This window comes from Eublepharis macularius, chromosome 3 (assembly GCF_028583425.1).
Source record: "Eublepharis macularius isolate TG4126 chromosome 3, MPM_Emac_v1.0, whole genome shotgun sequence".
Taxonomy (NCBI): Eukaryota; Metazoa; Chordata; class Lepidosauria; order Squamata; family Eublepharidae; genus Eublepharis; species Eublepharis macularius.
The window spans coordinates 85,514,655-85,529,707 of record NC_072792.1 but is presented as its reverse complement, the minus strand read 5'-3'; the positions used below and the strand labels follow the sequence as shown (position 1 = coordinate 85,529,707).

General features: G+C 38.9%; 1 protein-coding gene across 1 annotated transcript; it reads right to left on the bottom strand.

The window, feature by feature from the left end:
- Positions 1-627: 627 nt before the first annotated feature.
- On the bottom strand, positions 628-14,574 carry ATP6AP2 (ATPase H+ transporting accessory protein 2). The gene is made up of 9 exons (XM_054973132.1): positions 14,474-14,574; positions 10,894-11,024; positions 10,131-10,259; positions 9,082-9,177; positions 8,766-8,903; positions 8,125-8,178; positions 6,792-6,941; positions 4,155-4,271; positions 628-2,982 (listed from the first exon to the last, which is right to left on the bottom strand). The coding sequence occupies exons 1-9, from the start codon at positions 14,526-14,528 to the stop codon at positions 2,788-2,790; spliced, it is 1,065 nt and encodes a 354-aa protein (XP_054829107.1). The 5' UTR covers positions 14,529-14,574; the 3' UTR covers positions 628-2,787.
- Positions 14,575-15,053: the final 479 nt, after the last annotated feature.

Sequence of the window (15,053 nt, the reverse complement as noted above, 5' to 3'; positions counted from 1 at the left end):
TTCCTTTAAACATGAAGAGCACTGAGGGAGCTGGCTGTTAGTTTAGTTTACTAGCATAACTGTTTCACATTTGTCTGAACTGCTCATTTAATAGTGAAGAACACTTTCAGGCTTGCTTACTGCAGCTTCAGGTAGGAAGCAGGATGATTCTTCTGTTCCTGCTTGACTTTTACAGTTGGGAAATGGAACACATCTAAAACAGTGAGGTAGTAGTGAACTGTTAACAATTACTGTGCATACTGGTTTCCAGCTGCTAAGAGGTGGTAAGTTACCTTGAGGTAGTATATGAAGCCAGGCCTCCCCATTCCTTTCTTCGCCACTGTAGTTAACATGCAGAATTTGGGGCTTGTACTGTGTATTACGATGCTCTTCCAATATGTGAAGGGTGTACCGGGGTTGAGACTTGTACTCAACCTCAGAATTGTTTCAGGAAAGTGTTCAGACAACTCAGCTGTTTCTCATCGTCACGAGAGGCCATAACGAACCAGGGATGGGGTTTGTGCTACTTAGAGCGTGTGTTCTCTGTTTTTACTATCACCATAGAAAAGTGTATTTTCTACTAAGCCAGTATCTTACATTGTCTAGGAATCAAACCGTACAAATAAATGAGAGACTAAATGCAGTAACTTAGAATAATCAGCAGGTACCGGTAACACAGATTTTGAGAAGTTCCAGCACATTTTATTTTACACAAGTCACAAAGATTGTTTATAATGCATTTGTGCTTGAGGACAGACACAAAAATATCAAAGGTTAGGGTTAACCCTAAAAGACACAGGATAAGCATTTACTTGGTATGTTCACATCTGAAAAATTTCACTAGTGTACTAAACAGCAAGTGATCTTTGACACAACTATACTGCACAGTCTAACTTGGTAAGATCTAACCTCATTCTGTTATTGTCGGTGCTTAAGACTCAAGTTTAGCAAGCCAGCCAACTTGACTTATCCTAATAAAATATTTGATCTTCCAAAGAGCTACCTGACTTGTAACCCAGGGGCCATAAATCAGAGAAAATGCATTACTTTATTTAAAACATTTAAGAATCATCTTGCACATTTATTTACTCCAAGTTACTGTTACACACAAAGTTTTCTGCAACTCTCTCCATCATGGGTGGTGGTTATTTTTAGGTTTTTGCTCTTCCTCCCCTGCATATTAAAATGCTGTGTTCCCTTCTATCATGCTCTTTTTCAGTTCTTGCACATTCTTCCCTCAGATCACAAAGGTGAGCTGCACAAGGTTACAGGCAGGGAAGAGTCTTCCTCCCCCTCAATGGAAACACAGAAAATAAAGGAGTTCCGTGGCTTTAAATCAAATTTCTAAAAAAAATCCCCTGGGGAAAATTATATTCTTAACACATGAAAATGAGAAGATCCTCAGATTATATATATATATATAGAGAGAGAGAGAGAGAGAGAGAGATATCTAGAGATATCTTTATATATCTAGTATATAAAGTGGATCCTAGTTGAAACAAATTTAAATCCTATTGAAATCAGGGAGGCTTCAGGGCTCTGTTCAAATCTTAATCAATTTAATATATAAGTTTACTGAACTAACAACAACTGATAAATACTGAAAAATCTACAGCTGATAGTTTAAACATTTAATTCCAAGATGGATGTTAACCAAAGCCTCTTACCAACTCACAAGATTATGTGCAACCTCTAAGTGATTAGTTTGTTTTCAGTTCTCAGGAAGGGCCTACAGGGATTGTTTGAGGATCAGAAAAAGTTACGGAACTATCTACTTCAGTAGAAGGATCAGTTATTTTAATCCAGTTCAAGTTTCCCGCATAGTACCTCTGGTTCAATCCTGTTAGGAATCCTATGCTTCATTTTCATACCCAGCACTTCATTAACTTAAGTCAGAAAATAAAGATCCTATCCATTATCTATATGCAAGTAAAACTTAAAGCACGTGGGAAATGGACTTACAAATTAGTTGCTTTCTGCTTTGGAAACAGGAATATGGTATCAGACCCACTGTAACTGGGAACTATTTCTAGTATGTCACTTGATCAGCAAAGTTAACTGGGAACATGCTCCATGTTTTTACAGGAACTGCATAATATCAGGTGAGGGTGGATCGAAGAATTGCACTGTCTTTTTGATTTTGGTCCACAATCACTCTATAGTTGTCCTTTACAAAGAATAAGGTATTAATAAAGCTATGTTTATTAATAGGGTCTTCTCTGGAGTAATTCATAACATTTCAACTGCACTGCTGCAACATGCGTCATTGTTTATTTTTCTCATTCTGGATCTTTCCTGCATGAAATTTTCATACAAAGGTTCACTTTATTGAAAGTAAGTGTAAGCACACAAACTAAATTCTATTTAACAAGAGCTATTCTATTAAAGGTTTCATACTGATGATTCAGCATAAACAGGACTAAATCCCTATCAACAAACAATTTAAAGTATTTACACAAAACATTTACAATGAATTCAGTACCTAACACTGCCTCAACATCCTAAGCTTCCAGTGTAAAGAATTTAAGACAAAACATGCTGCCAGCTTACTTTCAGTGCATTGTTTACTAACCAGAAATACAGAGGAACTGAATGCATACTCTATGGGAATCATTTACATGAATGTGTTCAGCGGAAGTTAGATTACAATTTCACAGCCATTGCGCTTTTCAACTCTACCAACCTTTCAAATATATCTTCAAGTTAAAAAAGCAAAAACTTCACAGAAACAGTTGCACTGTTAAAGGAACTCCATACTGAACCACTGGAAGAAAGCTGACTCCTCCTCAAGTTTGATTTAACTGGTGTTTAATCCATCCTGATCTTCTGGTTGGTCATCCTGTAAATGATGCTATCATAGCCTGGATCCATATTCCAGAGATTGTAGGAAATGACAATCACAGCTATGATGAGGCCTATCATGATCCACAAAATTATGTTGAAGACCACAGCATAGTTAAAGTTGTATGGATATCCTATATTATACTGATTTCCAGGGGTGGTCTATAGCAAGAGAAGAAAATGTCATTTTTTAAAAAAGTGTTGTTCAGTATCTAGACAGAATAATACAGATCTCCCAAAGAAAAAACAAGGATTATTCTGGCTATGTACAAATTCTGCTTTATCTAAGTATGTTGTTGCAATAGGGTTGCCAGGTCCCCATACCCTCCAGCGGGAAGGGGAGAGACCTGGCTCTTGCCCTCCTCCTTCCCCACTTTGTGTTTTACTTGTGCACATGCAGCAGCCAAGGCTGCATGATGATGTCTTTTCCAATGACGGTACCACACAGGAGTGTGTGCACGCTCTTCCGTGGGCCAATTTGGGCTTCAAATGGGCCCAAATCGGCCTGCAGTGAAGTACATGAATGCTCTCGGGGCAGTGCAATGACATCAGTGATGTCGTCGCACCGCCCCAGAGCACATCTGGAAGGCCCATTGCCATGCCTTCCTCCCCCACAAGCCAGGGAAGTGGATGTAGGGGGGCAGATGGTGAAAGTGGGGGATCCACCACTTCCACCTGGGGAATGGGATCCCTGTGTTGCAACCAGTGTAAATTAAACACTTCTTCCACTTCAGCAATGGGCACTGCAATTCCTGAAGTATGCTTGCATATACTTCAGGGATTAGTATTCTGAAATTTTTGGCTACTTTTTTAGTTTCTAGTCTCTATAGAAAAGTTTGGAAATACAATGGGAAAAAAGTTTAAAAGTTAAGCTAGTCCAAATTTATTAATTTTAAACTTTGGGGAATGGCAGCTGGCTCATGATTTTCATTTAAAAAATACTTCAGAAGAAGTTGCACAGCAATTCCATTGTGTTCATTTACTGCAATTGTATGCCTGTATGCCCATAAAAGTATAGAAAACGGATTAGATATAATAGGCTTTTCGCTTATGAAGTGTCTCCTGAAGCCTTTGTCTGAATAAGTTGCTGATCCTTACTTCACATTAAAACTGAAGCAACCACATTGAGATGAATTCAAAGTAACTTCCATTTAGTTCTTAAAAGTAAGGTGGAGGGGAAGAGAGATCAAATAATAAAGCTCAAGGAATGATGTAGATGAGTTATTACTGTCAGACTGCATTTCAAATAACTTGCTTGGATACACCCCTAAAATCCATGAGGCTCTCAAATAATGATATTTTGGACTGATGCAAGATTAAATGCTTATACAAACCTGTGAGGTCTCTAGAATGGATCGTGACTTCCTCACAAAGGGAGTGTCATATGTCTTCACAGTTACCACTTCTACTACTGCATTCCCACCATAGAGGTTGTATATCTCATCAGCAAACTGAAAAGAAAAAAGTTTAAAACTCCACGCAGCAGATGGCATACCACTCAAGTTGCAATTGACAAGACAGCAGAGCGGGATTCTCTTAGCTCCATTTAGTTCTAGATTTGTTAATATGTCCCAGCAACCCGTAGGTGGAACAGCCAGCCCAATAGGCCTGAAGCCTTGCCACCATTATGAGACCAGGCCAAATCTGCAATTATGAAAAAACTTGCAAGTTGGTCACTTTGTTCACAGTGAAAATAGGAAAAAAAATTAAGTCTGCAATTTTAAGAAACAGGAATGTGCCATATGATGTTCTATACCCAGTCCCACTGTTCTCAGGCCAGAATTAGTGAAGCTAGATACTAAGCAAAGATTAAGTGAAGAGAATTTTCCAGGTTTTCTCTTCCTCTAATAGCAGTACTATGCATCATCAAGAAGTGCTACTGAAATACTGTTACAAAAGCTATTTCCAGTGATGCGAGCAATGAGCTTCTGTTAAAGAAAAGAAAGCAAGGCTACAAGTTATTAACAAGGATTTCTTAGAAGCACTTTAAATTTATTAGGTTTCAAGGAGCACATTTTGTTTTAGGAAATCATTCTCTTTATAGTGCAAGGGATCTTATAAGGGATCTTGGGTTGCAATTAGGTGCTTACTACAAGCTTCACTTCTTCTGAACACATAGCTACAACATACCTTCACAAAAACGTGCACAAAGTAATCTGATTGTGCCTTTTGAGGTTTGTAATTGTTAATCTATAAATACAAAACAAGGGCCCCTATTCTATTTAACCTCTATATCAACGATATGGTTTGCAAATTAAATGATAAACAGTTCCATCCCCCTGTATTGTCAAATACTGCTATCCCAGTATTACTATATGCCAACGATACTGTGTTGTTATCTAGAACCCCAGTGGGTCTACATCAACTTCTATCCTCCTTTGCAGAATATTGTGCCTCAGACGGTTTGATTATAAACTACAATAAATCCAAAGTGATGCAGTTCTCTAGATCCCTATGCCAGAACAACCATCTCTGGCGTGTAAATGGAAATCTTATTGAACAAGTTACTATGTTCAAATATCTTGGGATTTATTTTCGCTCAAATATCTCCTGGACAGCTCACATTAGAAATGCTCGGACCATAGCGCTTATAACCATGAAGGCAATAATTCGTGTTTTTATTCTAAAGGCAGACAATACATCCCAGCTGCCATCATTGTCTTTAACAGCAAAGTAGACTCACAATTTTTATATGGAGCACCTGTGTGGGTTGAAGTCTGGAGAATCGATTGACTCCCTCCTCCATCATTTTCTTCGGAAAATTACTGGTGCCCCTAACTGCGTAGCTGGAGTATCATTGAGGGCAGAATTGGGACTTAGGTCCTTTGAAGCATGGGTATGGGTGGCAAGCTTCAGGTTTTGGATTAAAACCCTGTTCTCCATGGAATCAAATGGCTATGTGCACCTGCTACAGACCAATTCCTATCAAAGCCCTTGGAGTAAATTGATCAAAAACCATGTCCAGGCCTTGGGCTTTAACCCTCATAATCTGAAAGAACAAGGGCCTTCAGCAGCTCTCTCTTCAATTTTAGGTTGTTTAAGTGGATTATAGAAGCACTATGATAAGAGCATGTAGAGTATGCTCACCGATATACTTGGGTTTAACATTGCCACAATCCCTTCCAGCTTACTTCGATTTCTTGACAGTTCCACGTTATCAATGATTATTTATGTTAGCCAGATTGAACGCCATTCCATCAGGACAGTTGCTGGGACGTTTAAATAGGGTTCCCTATTCTGAGTGACTCTGCCAATGTGGCTCTGGCCAAATAGACACTGTTCAGCACTGTCTATTTGAATGTAATACTCTAAACGCGGCAAGAGACAGATGGATCAGCCCTATATCCAGGACCCAGGAAATATAGAGGACAATTTGAGGCTCCTCTTAGCAGGGGTGGATTTTAATACTACTTTAGCAGTAGCCAAGTTCCTCTCCCAATTGTTTAAAGAAAAACTTGCTAAATTTTAATATTATACAGATTATATATTAAAAGATTTTTCCTATAATAACTAATTCTAGTGTGGCACTGCTCAGAGCCGAATAGGCTGTATGAGCAGTATCATTAAAGTTAAAGTTAATACCTAACAAGACAAAAACATTCTTCCAAGATTGAGTATAAACCATTTTTTCCCCCTTAAATACTACTGACCTACATCACTTACAAATGCATAATGAACACTCACTACGACTAGAGATTCTGATTTGACTATTAACTCTAATTCTAGAGTTCAGTCATCCACCAATTACCCCCCTTCATCCCACATAATTTTAAAGAATTCAGATTCTGTGGGTGTCGAAGAATGCTTCCCTTCTTTTTTATCAGCAGAAAATTGGGTTGGATCCAACCCACTGTTATGCAATCCATTGATGAGGGAAGAGCTAGGTTGGAAGTAAAGGAAAACATCCACCATCTTTAGGCTAGCACTTCTGCCACTCAAAAAAAATCTCACTTTAACTATGTTTCTCTTACCTTTTGCAGTGAGTCTGCAAGAATCTGAGAGGCATCCTTGAACTGCTGTGAATCTTCTCCATAACGTTTACCAATTTCTTCCAACCCAGAGAGCTCCAAAGAATATAGGTCTGGTGAATGATCCTTTGCTAAATGCTTGTGCCTGGAAAGCTTGGGAGACAGCAGGAAAAAAAGGGGGTGAAGAAAAAAAAAGTCCAAGTGAAAAGGGATATTTTCAATTAAAATTGTTTCCCACATACTAGAGAAATGTATCATATATTTAAATCATAGATAAATTAATTTGCTGTTCTAAAATTAAAGGTATGAAGTATGTGTCATAATTTGAAATGGTGACCTATTTGGGGTACTGGTACTGAAAATTATTACCATCTTGAATTAGGTCAGCCAACTGGCTAAAAAATTGTTAATTCTGCTCTTAATAGATTTGCATGTTATTAGAACGCTATTGTAGGATTTGTGGGGACACTGAAGAAAATGCAAGAACGTAAAATCAGTACATCTAATTTTCAGTGTGGCCCCCATCTGTGAATTCTTAAATCCAGAGATTGAGGCCATGAACAGACAAGACAGATTTTCCTACAAACCTGAGAAAAGGACTTCAGAAAAATTTGAAGTCTGCAGATGGGCAAGAACAATTGCCTGGACCTATGCCATCTCTGTAGTGGGCCCCACCCTCTGGAATGGCCTGCCTGAGGAGGTCAGGAGGGCTCCCACTCTTCTGCCAATGGAAACTATGTAAAACAGAATTGTTCAGGAAGGCATTTTTATAAAGATAATAGGGCTACATGATAACAGATTGGTCCAGGAAAGTGCACTATGTTTCTAGTGATGTAATACTATGTCTTGCACTGTTTTACATGCCATATTTAATACTTATGCTCTGTTTGGACTCCAGCTCTCTTTCAGATTTTTACAATTCCTAGTCCTATTGCATTGCTTACTAGTTGTACATCGTATTGGCTTACATTGTGCAAGCCACCTTGAGTGTCAATGAAAAAGGTGGACTATAAATAATGTAAATAAATAATCTTGCCACTTGACAATCTGATCAGGATCTCTCTTCTGTCTTTATTCTACAGCTGTTCATTTGGAAATGCCATTTATTCAGAAACCACATGTTATGTTTCTTCTTTCCAGTTCAAAGCTCTCTCAGCCAGCTGGCATTAAGCCACTTGAAAAGTTACATGGCTGGAAAATTACATAGTGTCTGCTGCCACTGAGCCTGGGGACAACTGGCAGCCTCCTTTTGTCCTGGTTTCTGCCAATGGGGTGCCAGTTGCCAATCCCACAGTCAAATTAAATGTTTGTTTTTTAAAAAACAGTCTTTGCTTACCAAGCTTGTGATATCGTGCAGGACTTGTAATTCTGACAGAAAGAGCAGATCAACCTAAGGAAAGAATACTTCATTTTAACAGGAACCAAGTGATTGAACATTTAATTCATGGTGAAGAGTCCAAGTCAGTTTATATCTTATATCCGCCCTGAGCCTGCTTGCGGGGAGGGTGGAATATAAATACGATAAAATAAATAAATAAATAAATAAATATTAGTTCTCACTTCTGTCATCTGAGCCAATATTATCACACTTCTGCTTACTAATCATTTAATTAGTAAGTAATTGACAAATGAATTTCAGTTAAGAGTAAATTATGTCTTGAGATGACCATGTCTGACAGATTTGCCTAAATGAAATCTGTGCACGAATGCTTTGCACTGGGGTATATCACTACAAGTTAAGCAGCTATCTTTGCTAATAACGCCAACTAGCTCCCACAATGAAGTCAGAATTTGATGATAGTTAAAACAAGTGTTTGAGAGGCTGTGCAGAAGAAACCTCCACCCTTTAAACATTTCATTCTGCATAGAGAATTCAACTTTTAAAGAACTTTAAATAAAAGACTACATAAACAATTTTAAATTAAAAACAGGAGACAGATCTTAAAAATTCTTGTCCAATATCTAGTCGTGTCTTACCTCATTGTTTCTGCTCAGAGAATTGAGGGGAAGAGAATTCAGAATGGAATTATCCTGGAATAATCTATTCCGAAGTTGTCGTAGTGTGACGGAAAGATCCTCAAATACAGAGTTTGCCTTTCCCACCATGTACACTCTCTGAAAAAAGCACCATTGTTCAATACAAGAGTAAATACTGAACTGCCTTGAAAAAATGCATGTAGAACAAGCAATTGGTTTCCAATAACATAAGCTTTATATAAGTTCCTATTTGGAAGCATGCACAGAGTGTGATTTGAATCATGTCAAGTGCTTTCAGAAAGGAAATGGCACCAACCTCTTCACTGGGAGCAAGCTGTAATACTACAGGCGTTTCCTCAGAAAACAAAGTATGAATCGCATTTGCAACACCATCCAGGTTGAAAGGAACAGCCTAGAAGAATATAAAAATCCCAGTTTAAGGAAATGAGAACTTTGTATATCTGTCTAATTAACTATGCATTGTATGAAACCATAATTCAGGCATCAGCCACTTATGAAAAATTAACTGATTCCACATTAATTTTAGGAAGGCTATCTGTATGCAGAAACTATTTTAGCTAGTTTCCCCAGAGTTACAGAAACATGCAATTCTACAGTCAGTATTCAAAGGACAACTACATTAGAGAAGAGGATGCATCAAACTGTTATTCTTAGGGTACAAGCAGCCAGGTTCATTAGCACCATTTCAAGCTCTCTTCAGTGAAAACTTTAGACTTTCAGGTAGCTTGCCAAAAGCAAAGCTGAACCTACACACTTAATATGTCATTATTGGATAAAAATGGTAACCCAGACTATGCTCTTACTCTTTAAACTTGTTTCAGTGCATAGGTGAATTCCAATTGTTTCATTTTAATACATTTCAGAAGTATCCTCAGTCTACACAGCTGTGTTTTCATAAGGCTTTCAAGTTTGAAGTGCTCCATGTTTTGTCTATTGTTGGTTGAATGACTGCTGCTTGAATGCCTCACTGGACTCTTTTTGATTGTACTACCACAGACTAACACGGCTAACTCCTCTGCATCTATAACAGCAAGTACAGTATCTATCAATAATGAAAACTCACAGTGCCCTTTCACATAGAAGATGAGAAGAGGCTTCAGTATATAGATTTACTGAAAAACTAAGTTTTCCAAAACCAGATAGACTGCAAGGCACTGAGATCTTCTACCAAAATGTGCAGTTTAAATTGGCATAACATAATTGAAGCATACAGTTCAAAAGCAATGAACCAGTACAGCTTTATAAAAGCTCATATGTGTGTGCTATATAGAGAAATAGGGAGACAGACAAACATTTTGGCTATCACCAGAACAGATACTTAATCTACAGTATTTTAGTACTTACATTCTCAACTGGGTAAGAGATACTGTTCTCAGGTAGCATTAACTTGTTTATCCCTGTCACCGTGACCAGAACTGTAGCTCGAGGACGCCGAAAGAGATCACCTACTGCAAGTCCAGGCCAGGAGAGGTCCTGTAATCAAGGAAGGATTGCTTTTCAAGTCAATCTTTTAAAAAGAAATGTTAAAAGACAAACAAACAGTGCAAATTAGACTCAAATGAAAAAGCTATTTCCAATTTATGATGGAGCACTGATAAGATGATCATTAAAGGTTTCTGCAGTTCATGTGGTTAGAGACATTTACAGGTGAAAAAAACACATCAGCAACACTCAGAAAGCTACTGCATATAGTAGTTGGAACATTAGACCAGAACTGAGGAGACCCAGATTTGAATCACTGCTCCACCATGAAACTTACTGGGTGACTTTGAGTCTGTCACACACTCAGTCTAACCTACCCCACAGGTTGTTATGAGGGTTATTGTGTATATCACCCTATATACAGCAACTACGCATTCCCCTGTGGACACTAAATTAAATTGTGGGGCAAGAAAAGACAGAACTGTAGTACATGTAAATTAAATATGATTTGACGAAACATACCTAACAAAAATGCAACCTATTTTTCCACCTTGCGTTTTTGTTCAAAATCCCCAAATAACAAGAGTGCCGCGTGACACATGCAACTGCCTAGGTTAGGCCTACTTCAGCTATCAAAACTAGTAACAATTACTGTGACTGAAGAGACACACAATGAATTACATACTTCCTCAACAGAAAAGCCCATGGATAATGCAGCCAGATCTGGAATTCGCTCTCCAGGTATTGGCCAGCTTCCCTGACGGAAAATGACTGACTCAGGAGATCGTAATACGTTGAATTCATTAGCAAAAATACCTGAAATAGAACGATACAACTGGTAAAGTTACTATTTTAAGCAAGGTTTAAATACAAGGAGCTTTAGTCTTTTAAAAAAAAACAGTTTCCTACCTCCACTCTGAACTGATGCAGTTCATTCTAGCACCTGATGTTTTACTATGTAATTCTGATGCATGGGTAGATAAGGTTTGTTTACAGAAAACACAGTTTGAACTTTAGTTCTCTTTTACCTACAAAATTATTGCATGGTACTTCTAAAGCAAGCATTAATGGAAGAGAAAGCAACTAGAACAGATTACAAAATATGGAAGTGGATGAATCCAGGCTCAAAGAATTTTCAGGCTGTTTTCAAGCAAAGTAGTCCAACATAGAGTCTGGAACAGAAGCACTGACACAAGTACACTGACTGTATCTTGCACATAGTACATGGATTGGGTTTTAGGGAAGGATCTCTCTCCTCCCATCCGTGAGAATTTAATGCCAGATCCTACTGTTCCTGAGAAGGATCTCATTCCCACTTTGAGAACGGAATGAGGAGCCAGCACATCAGTCGCCGCTTTTTTAATTAAAAATGTGGCATATCAAGTGCTTCTGCCACATATGATATAACTCATTAGCCAACATTGGCAATTGGGAGTTTACAACCATGGAGGGTTTATATTTTGCTCAGGATTCTAAAGGCAGAATTACAGAGCCAGACTAACTCCAAGTGCTTCCAGTGGGCTCAGTTCTCTAGCTACAACAGTTTTCTTCATTTTCTTTCCACAGGTTAACCTTGAAGCCAGGATTAAACCACACTACAGGTTACATAAAAACAAAGCAGATATTGACAGTAAACATGTGCAATTTTATGTTTATATTGCCAACATGGTATCTGTATATATTTTCTACCCACTAGTTCATTAGAATGTAGATGAAAGAAGTGGTACAAGATTATTATTTTTCTAAACCTGCATTTTTTTTCTTGTACAGCTTCTCTTATGTGTACTAATATAATGGGGGGCAAGGGGCACACTCACCAAACAGCTAGTTTATCGGTTTGGGAGCTTTGGCTTATTTCTTTATGAAGATATAAGAACTGCAGCTGACCCAGGTTAGCCTAAGCTGAAGTACAGCATTTAAGATGAACCTGCAAGTAGGCTGTTGATGGGGTAGATTATAGCATTTGTAGTTACCTTCAGATGTTCATTCAGTTCAGAGAGACTTAAAAATCATTACATTTTACATTTCTAAAGATAGATGACTATTCATTAGATAGAAATAAATGTTGAGTGTAGAGAATTTTAATATTCAGAAATATAATATTTCCACTCATAACAAAAGTTTTCCTTTAGGAAATAATCCCAAAAAACTTTCCCCTCTCTCTCTAGGATGGGCTATATACCATGTGTTCAGCTACAGACTAGATATCTAACCTTAAGCACTTTATTCGGAAGACAGACGCACTGAAGTCAATAAAATATATTCCTTCATAAGCTTGGCCCCTATTTCCCAACATAGGTGGCAGCATAACAATTGTCAGCTCATGGTTACAATTCACACACACATACATATCTGAATTCTGGGTGCTCTACAAAGACACAACAGTTTGTGTGTACCAGCTACCTGGAAATACAACTTATGCCCCTTTGGACATCTAACCACAATAATCAATTGTACTACATACCACCAATGTGGTCTTTCAAGATTGCCCTTCAGTGTCTGTACATTTTCTTCACAATTGTCAGGGCTAGCTATTTTTCTTTCAAAGACAAGATTAAGAAGGACCCAGATATTCTACCAGAATCCCATACCAGCAGAATTCAGGACAGTAATAGTTTTGAATATTTTCTGCAATATCCTCAAGACAGTTTTTCCCAATATAATTCCATCCAAATATTCAACAAAATAGCAACAGTTCAGAAAAACCTGAGGAGAACATGTTTTCTCATCACTAAACTCACAACAGCAATATCCACCCAACCTATTTATTACAAGAAAGGCAGCACTTCCTACTGTAGCTGTAGGAGCAATCTGTTCCAGCACCTGCCTTCTTGACCAATCATCAGCTGATCAGCAGCTATGAGAACATCCTTCAAACTCTTTTTATAGTCTTAGCATTAACAGAGATTTTCCCCTGAACAGCATAAAGCCAAGATGACAATTGGGGGGTGGAATCCAAATGTCTTTCAATTAGCCTTAAGTGGTTCTTCCTCCAACAGAAAGCCCACTTAAGGTGGAAGAAGACTACAAACTTGAGCCAACAGGAAATATAAATATTTTAGTAAAAAATTAGTAAATAAACTTTGCTCAGAGGAATCATAGAATAGGAGCCACCCCACTGAAAATATCTGACTATTAAGTTTTACAATACTGACAAGAATTAAAAGAAACTGAGATAATTTTTTGTTTGTGTTTCACTGAGATTTCTGTTAACCTGAACTTGGCTGAACCAGACTGGTGCTTACAGTATGATGGTGGAAAGCACCATTAAGTCATAGTTAACCACTGCTGATGTTTTCAAGGCAAGAGACTAACAGGGTACTTGATATTGCCTGTCTCTGCAACTCTGGTCTTCTTTGGAGATCTCCCATCCAATTACTGACCAAGGCTGTCCCTGCTTAGCTTCTGAGACCTGACAAGATCAAGTTTGCCTATAGAAATGAATTAACCCAAGGTCTTAAAAGGGATGCACATCAGCTCACTCAGACAACCATCCTTACCTCACACAAAGCTGAGTACCTCCAATTAGTCAATTCTACTCCTGGCTATACATACATATTAAATTACATTAATAAAAGCAAACGTCAGAAAGAGCAAGCGACGACTAGCTGTAGTAACGGTTATTCTCCACACTGGATCCCCAACTACCAGGAGACTAAGGTTAAACTAGAAGTTACACAACAGATCTTCTGAATAGTGGGGGAAAGCAGATGAAGATACTGCCAGTTTGACTCAAAGGTGGGCGGTCGGCCTATAATCTTTCTTAACAGCCCTATACTGTTACATATTTAACAGCTTAGCTTCCCTTCCGTTTTTACTCGTATTGATTGCAACCGAAAGCAGAATCCAACATGGCTCAGCTTACATTTTAATACCTCTATGAACAACAAAAACTGAGCACAAATTATAGTTGAAAAATAGTGATTTAAAGAATATACCTTAACTACGAAGCGTTTTCATCATGTGTGCTAGCCCTTCTCTTCCTCCCTTCCTTAAAAATACTTCCCGTGTCCACACCTCCTTGGCCCCAGCGTTTAAGCTTCTGTACAACGGCCTCTCTCAGGATGCGGCCCTACTTCCCTCAGGCTCCCATCGAAGGGAAGAACAACATCAGTCCCCCTCCCAGCATGCAGATGTCCCAGATCGCCTCTCTTCCCTCCTTCACCCACTCCCGAAACAAGGTCCAACGGGGAAGAATCTCCACCTGCGGAACCTGTGGCAAGCCCTCCCCAAGGTGTAACAGTCTGACAGACTGGGATCTTTACCTGCCACAAGCCATGCTACCACCCAAAACGCCGGCCCCGTCCACCGCAACGCCATAGCTGTTGCTAATCCAGACCAGGCGAAAGAGGAAGTATAAACCGGCTGGCCTCACAGCCTAACTCTGGCCCGCCCCCCGCCCTGATTGACCATACAACTAGCCACTCACAAGCCAAAGCGTGGAGAAAGAGGCGTGGCTAGAGTTTGAGAGTTTGAGAGACAAGGCCTCTGACCAATAATAATATCAGGCCATAAAAATACCCCTCCTCACTATAGCTATACTCTAGAGAGTCATGGGATTCGCTTCTGGAGACGCTTGTCCTCGTAAAAGGGCGGGCTACAAACTTGAATGATGGGAGCATTAGCCATTCAGTAATTACGCGATCTCTTGACTCGTTCTGGACTCGTTCTCTTCAGCGAGAGAATATTGGGCATGCGCGGTTGTGCGTGTGATCAGTGTTCGACGGCAAAAGGCGACGCTAGTTCCACACAGCGACAGAAAAACTAACCAGTCAAAATACGAGAGATCTTCTTGCGGGCGCATGTGAGAGAGAATGAATACTGCAGATTTCGGTTGTGAAGGAC

Excerpts from the sequence above, each read along its gene's own strand:
- ATP6AP2 (XM_054973132.1), bottom strand. The coding sequence starts at position 14,528 with ATGGCGTTGCGGTGGACGGGGCCGGCGTTTTGGGTGGTAGCATGGCTT. Across the intron at positions 11,025-14,473 it reads GGTAGCATGGCTTGTGGCAG|GTATTTTTGCTAATGAATTC; the intron begins GTAAAGATCCCA and ends GTTCTATTTCAG. Across the intron at positions 2,983-4,154 it reads CCATTCTAGAGACCTCACAG|ACCACCCCTGGAAATCAGTA; the intron begins GTTTGTATAAGC and ends CTCTTGCTATAG.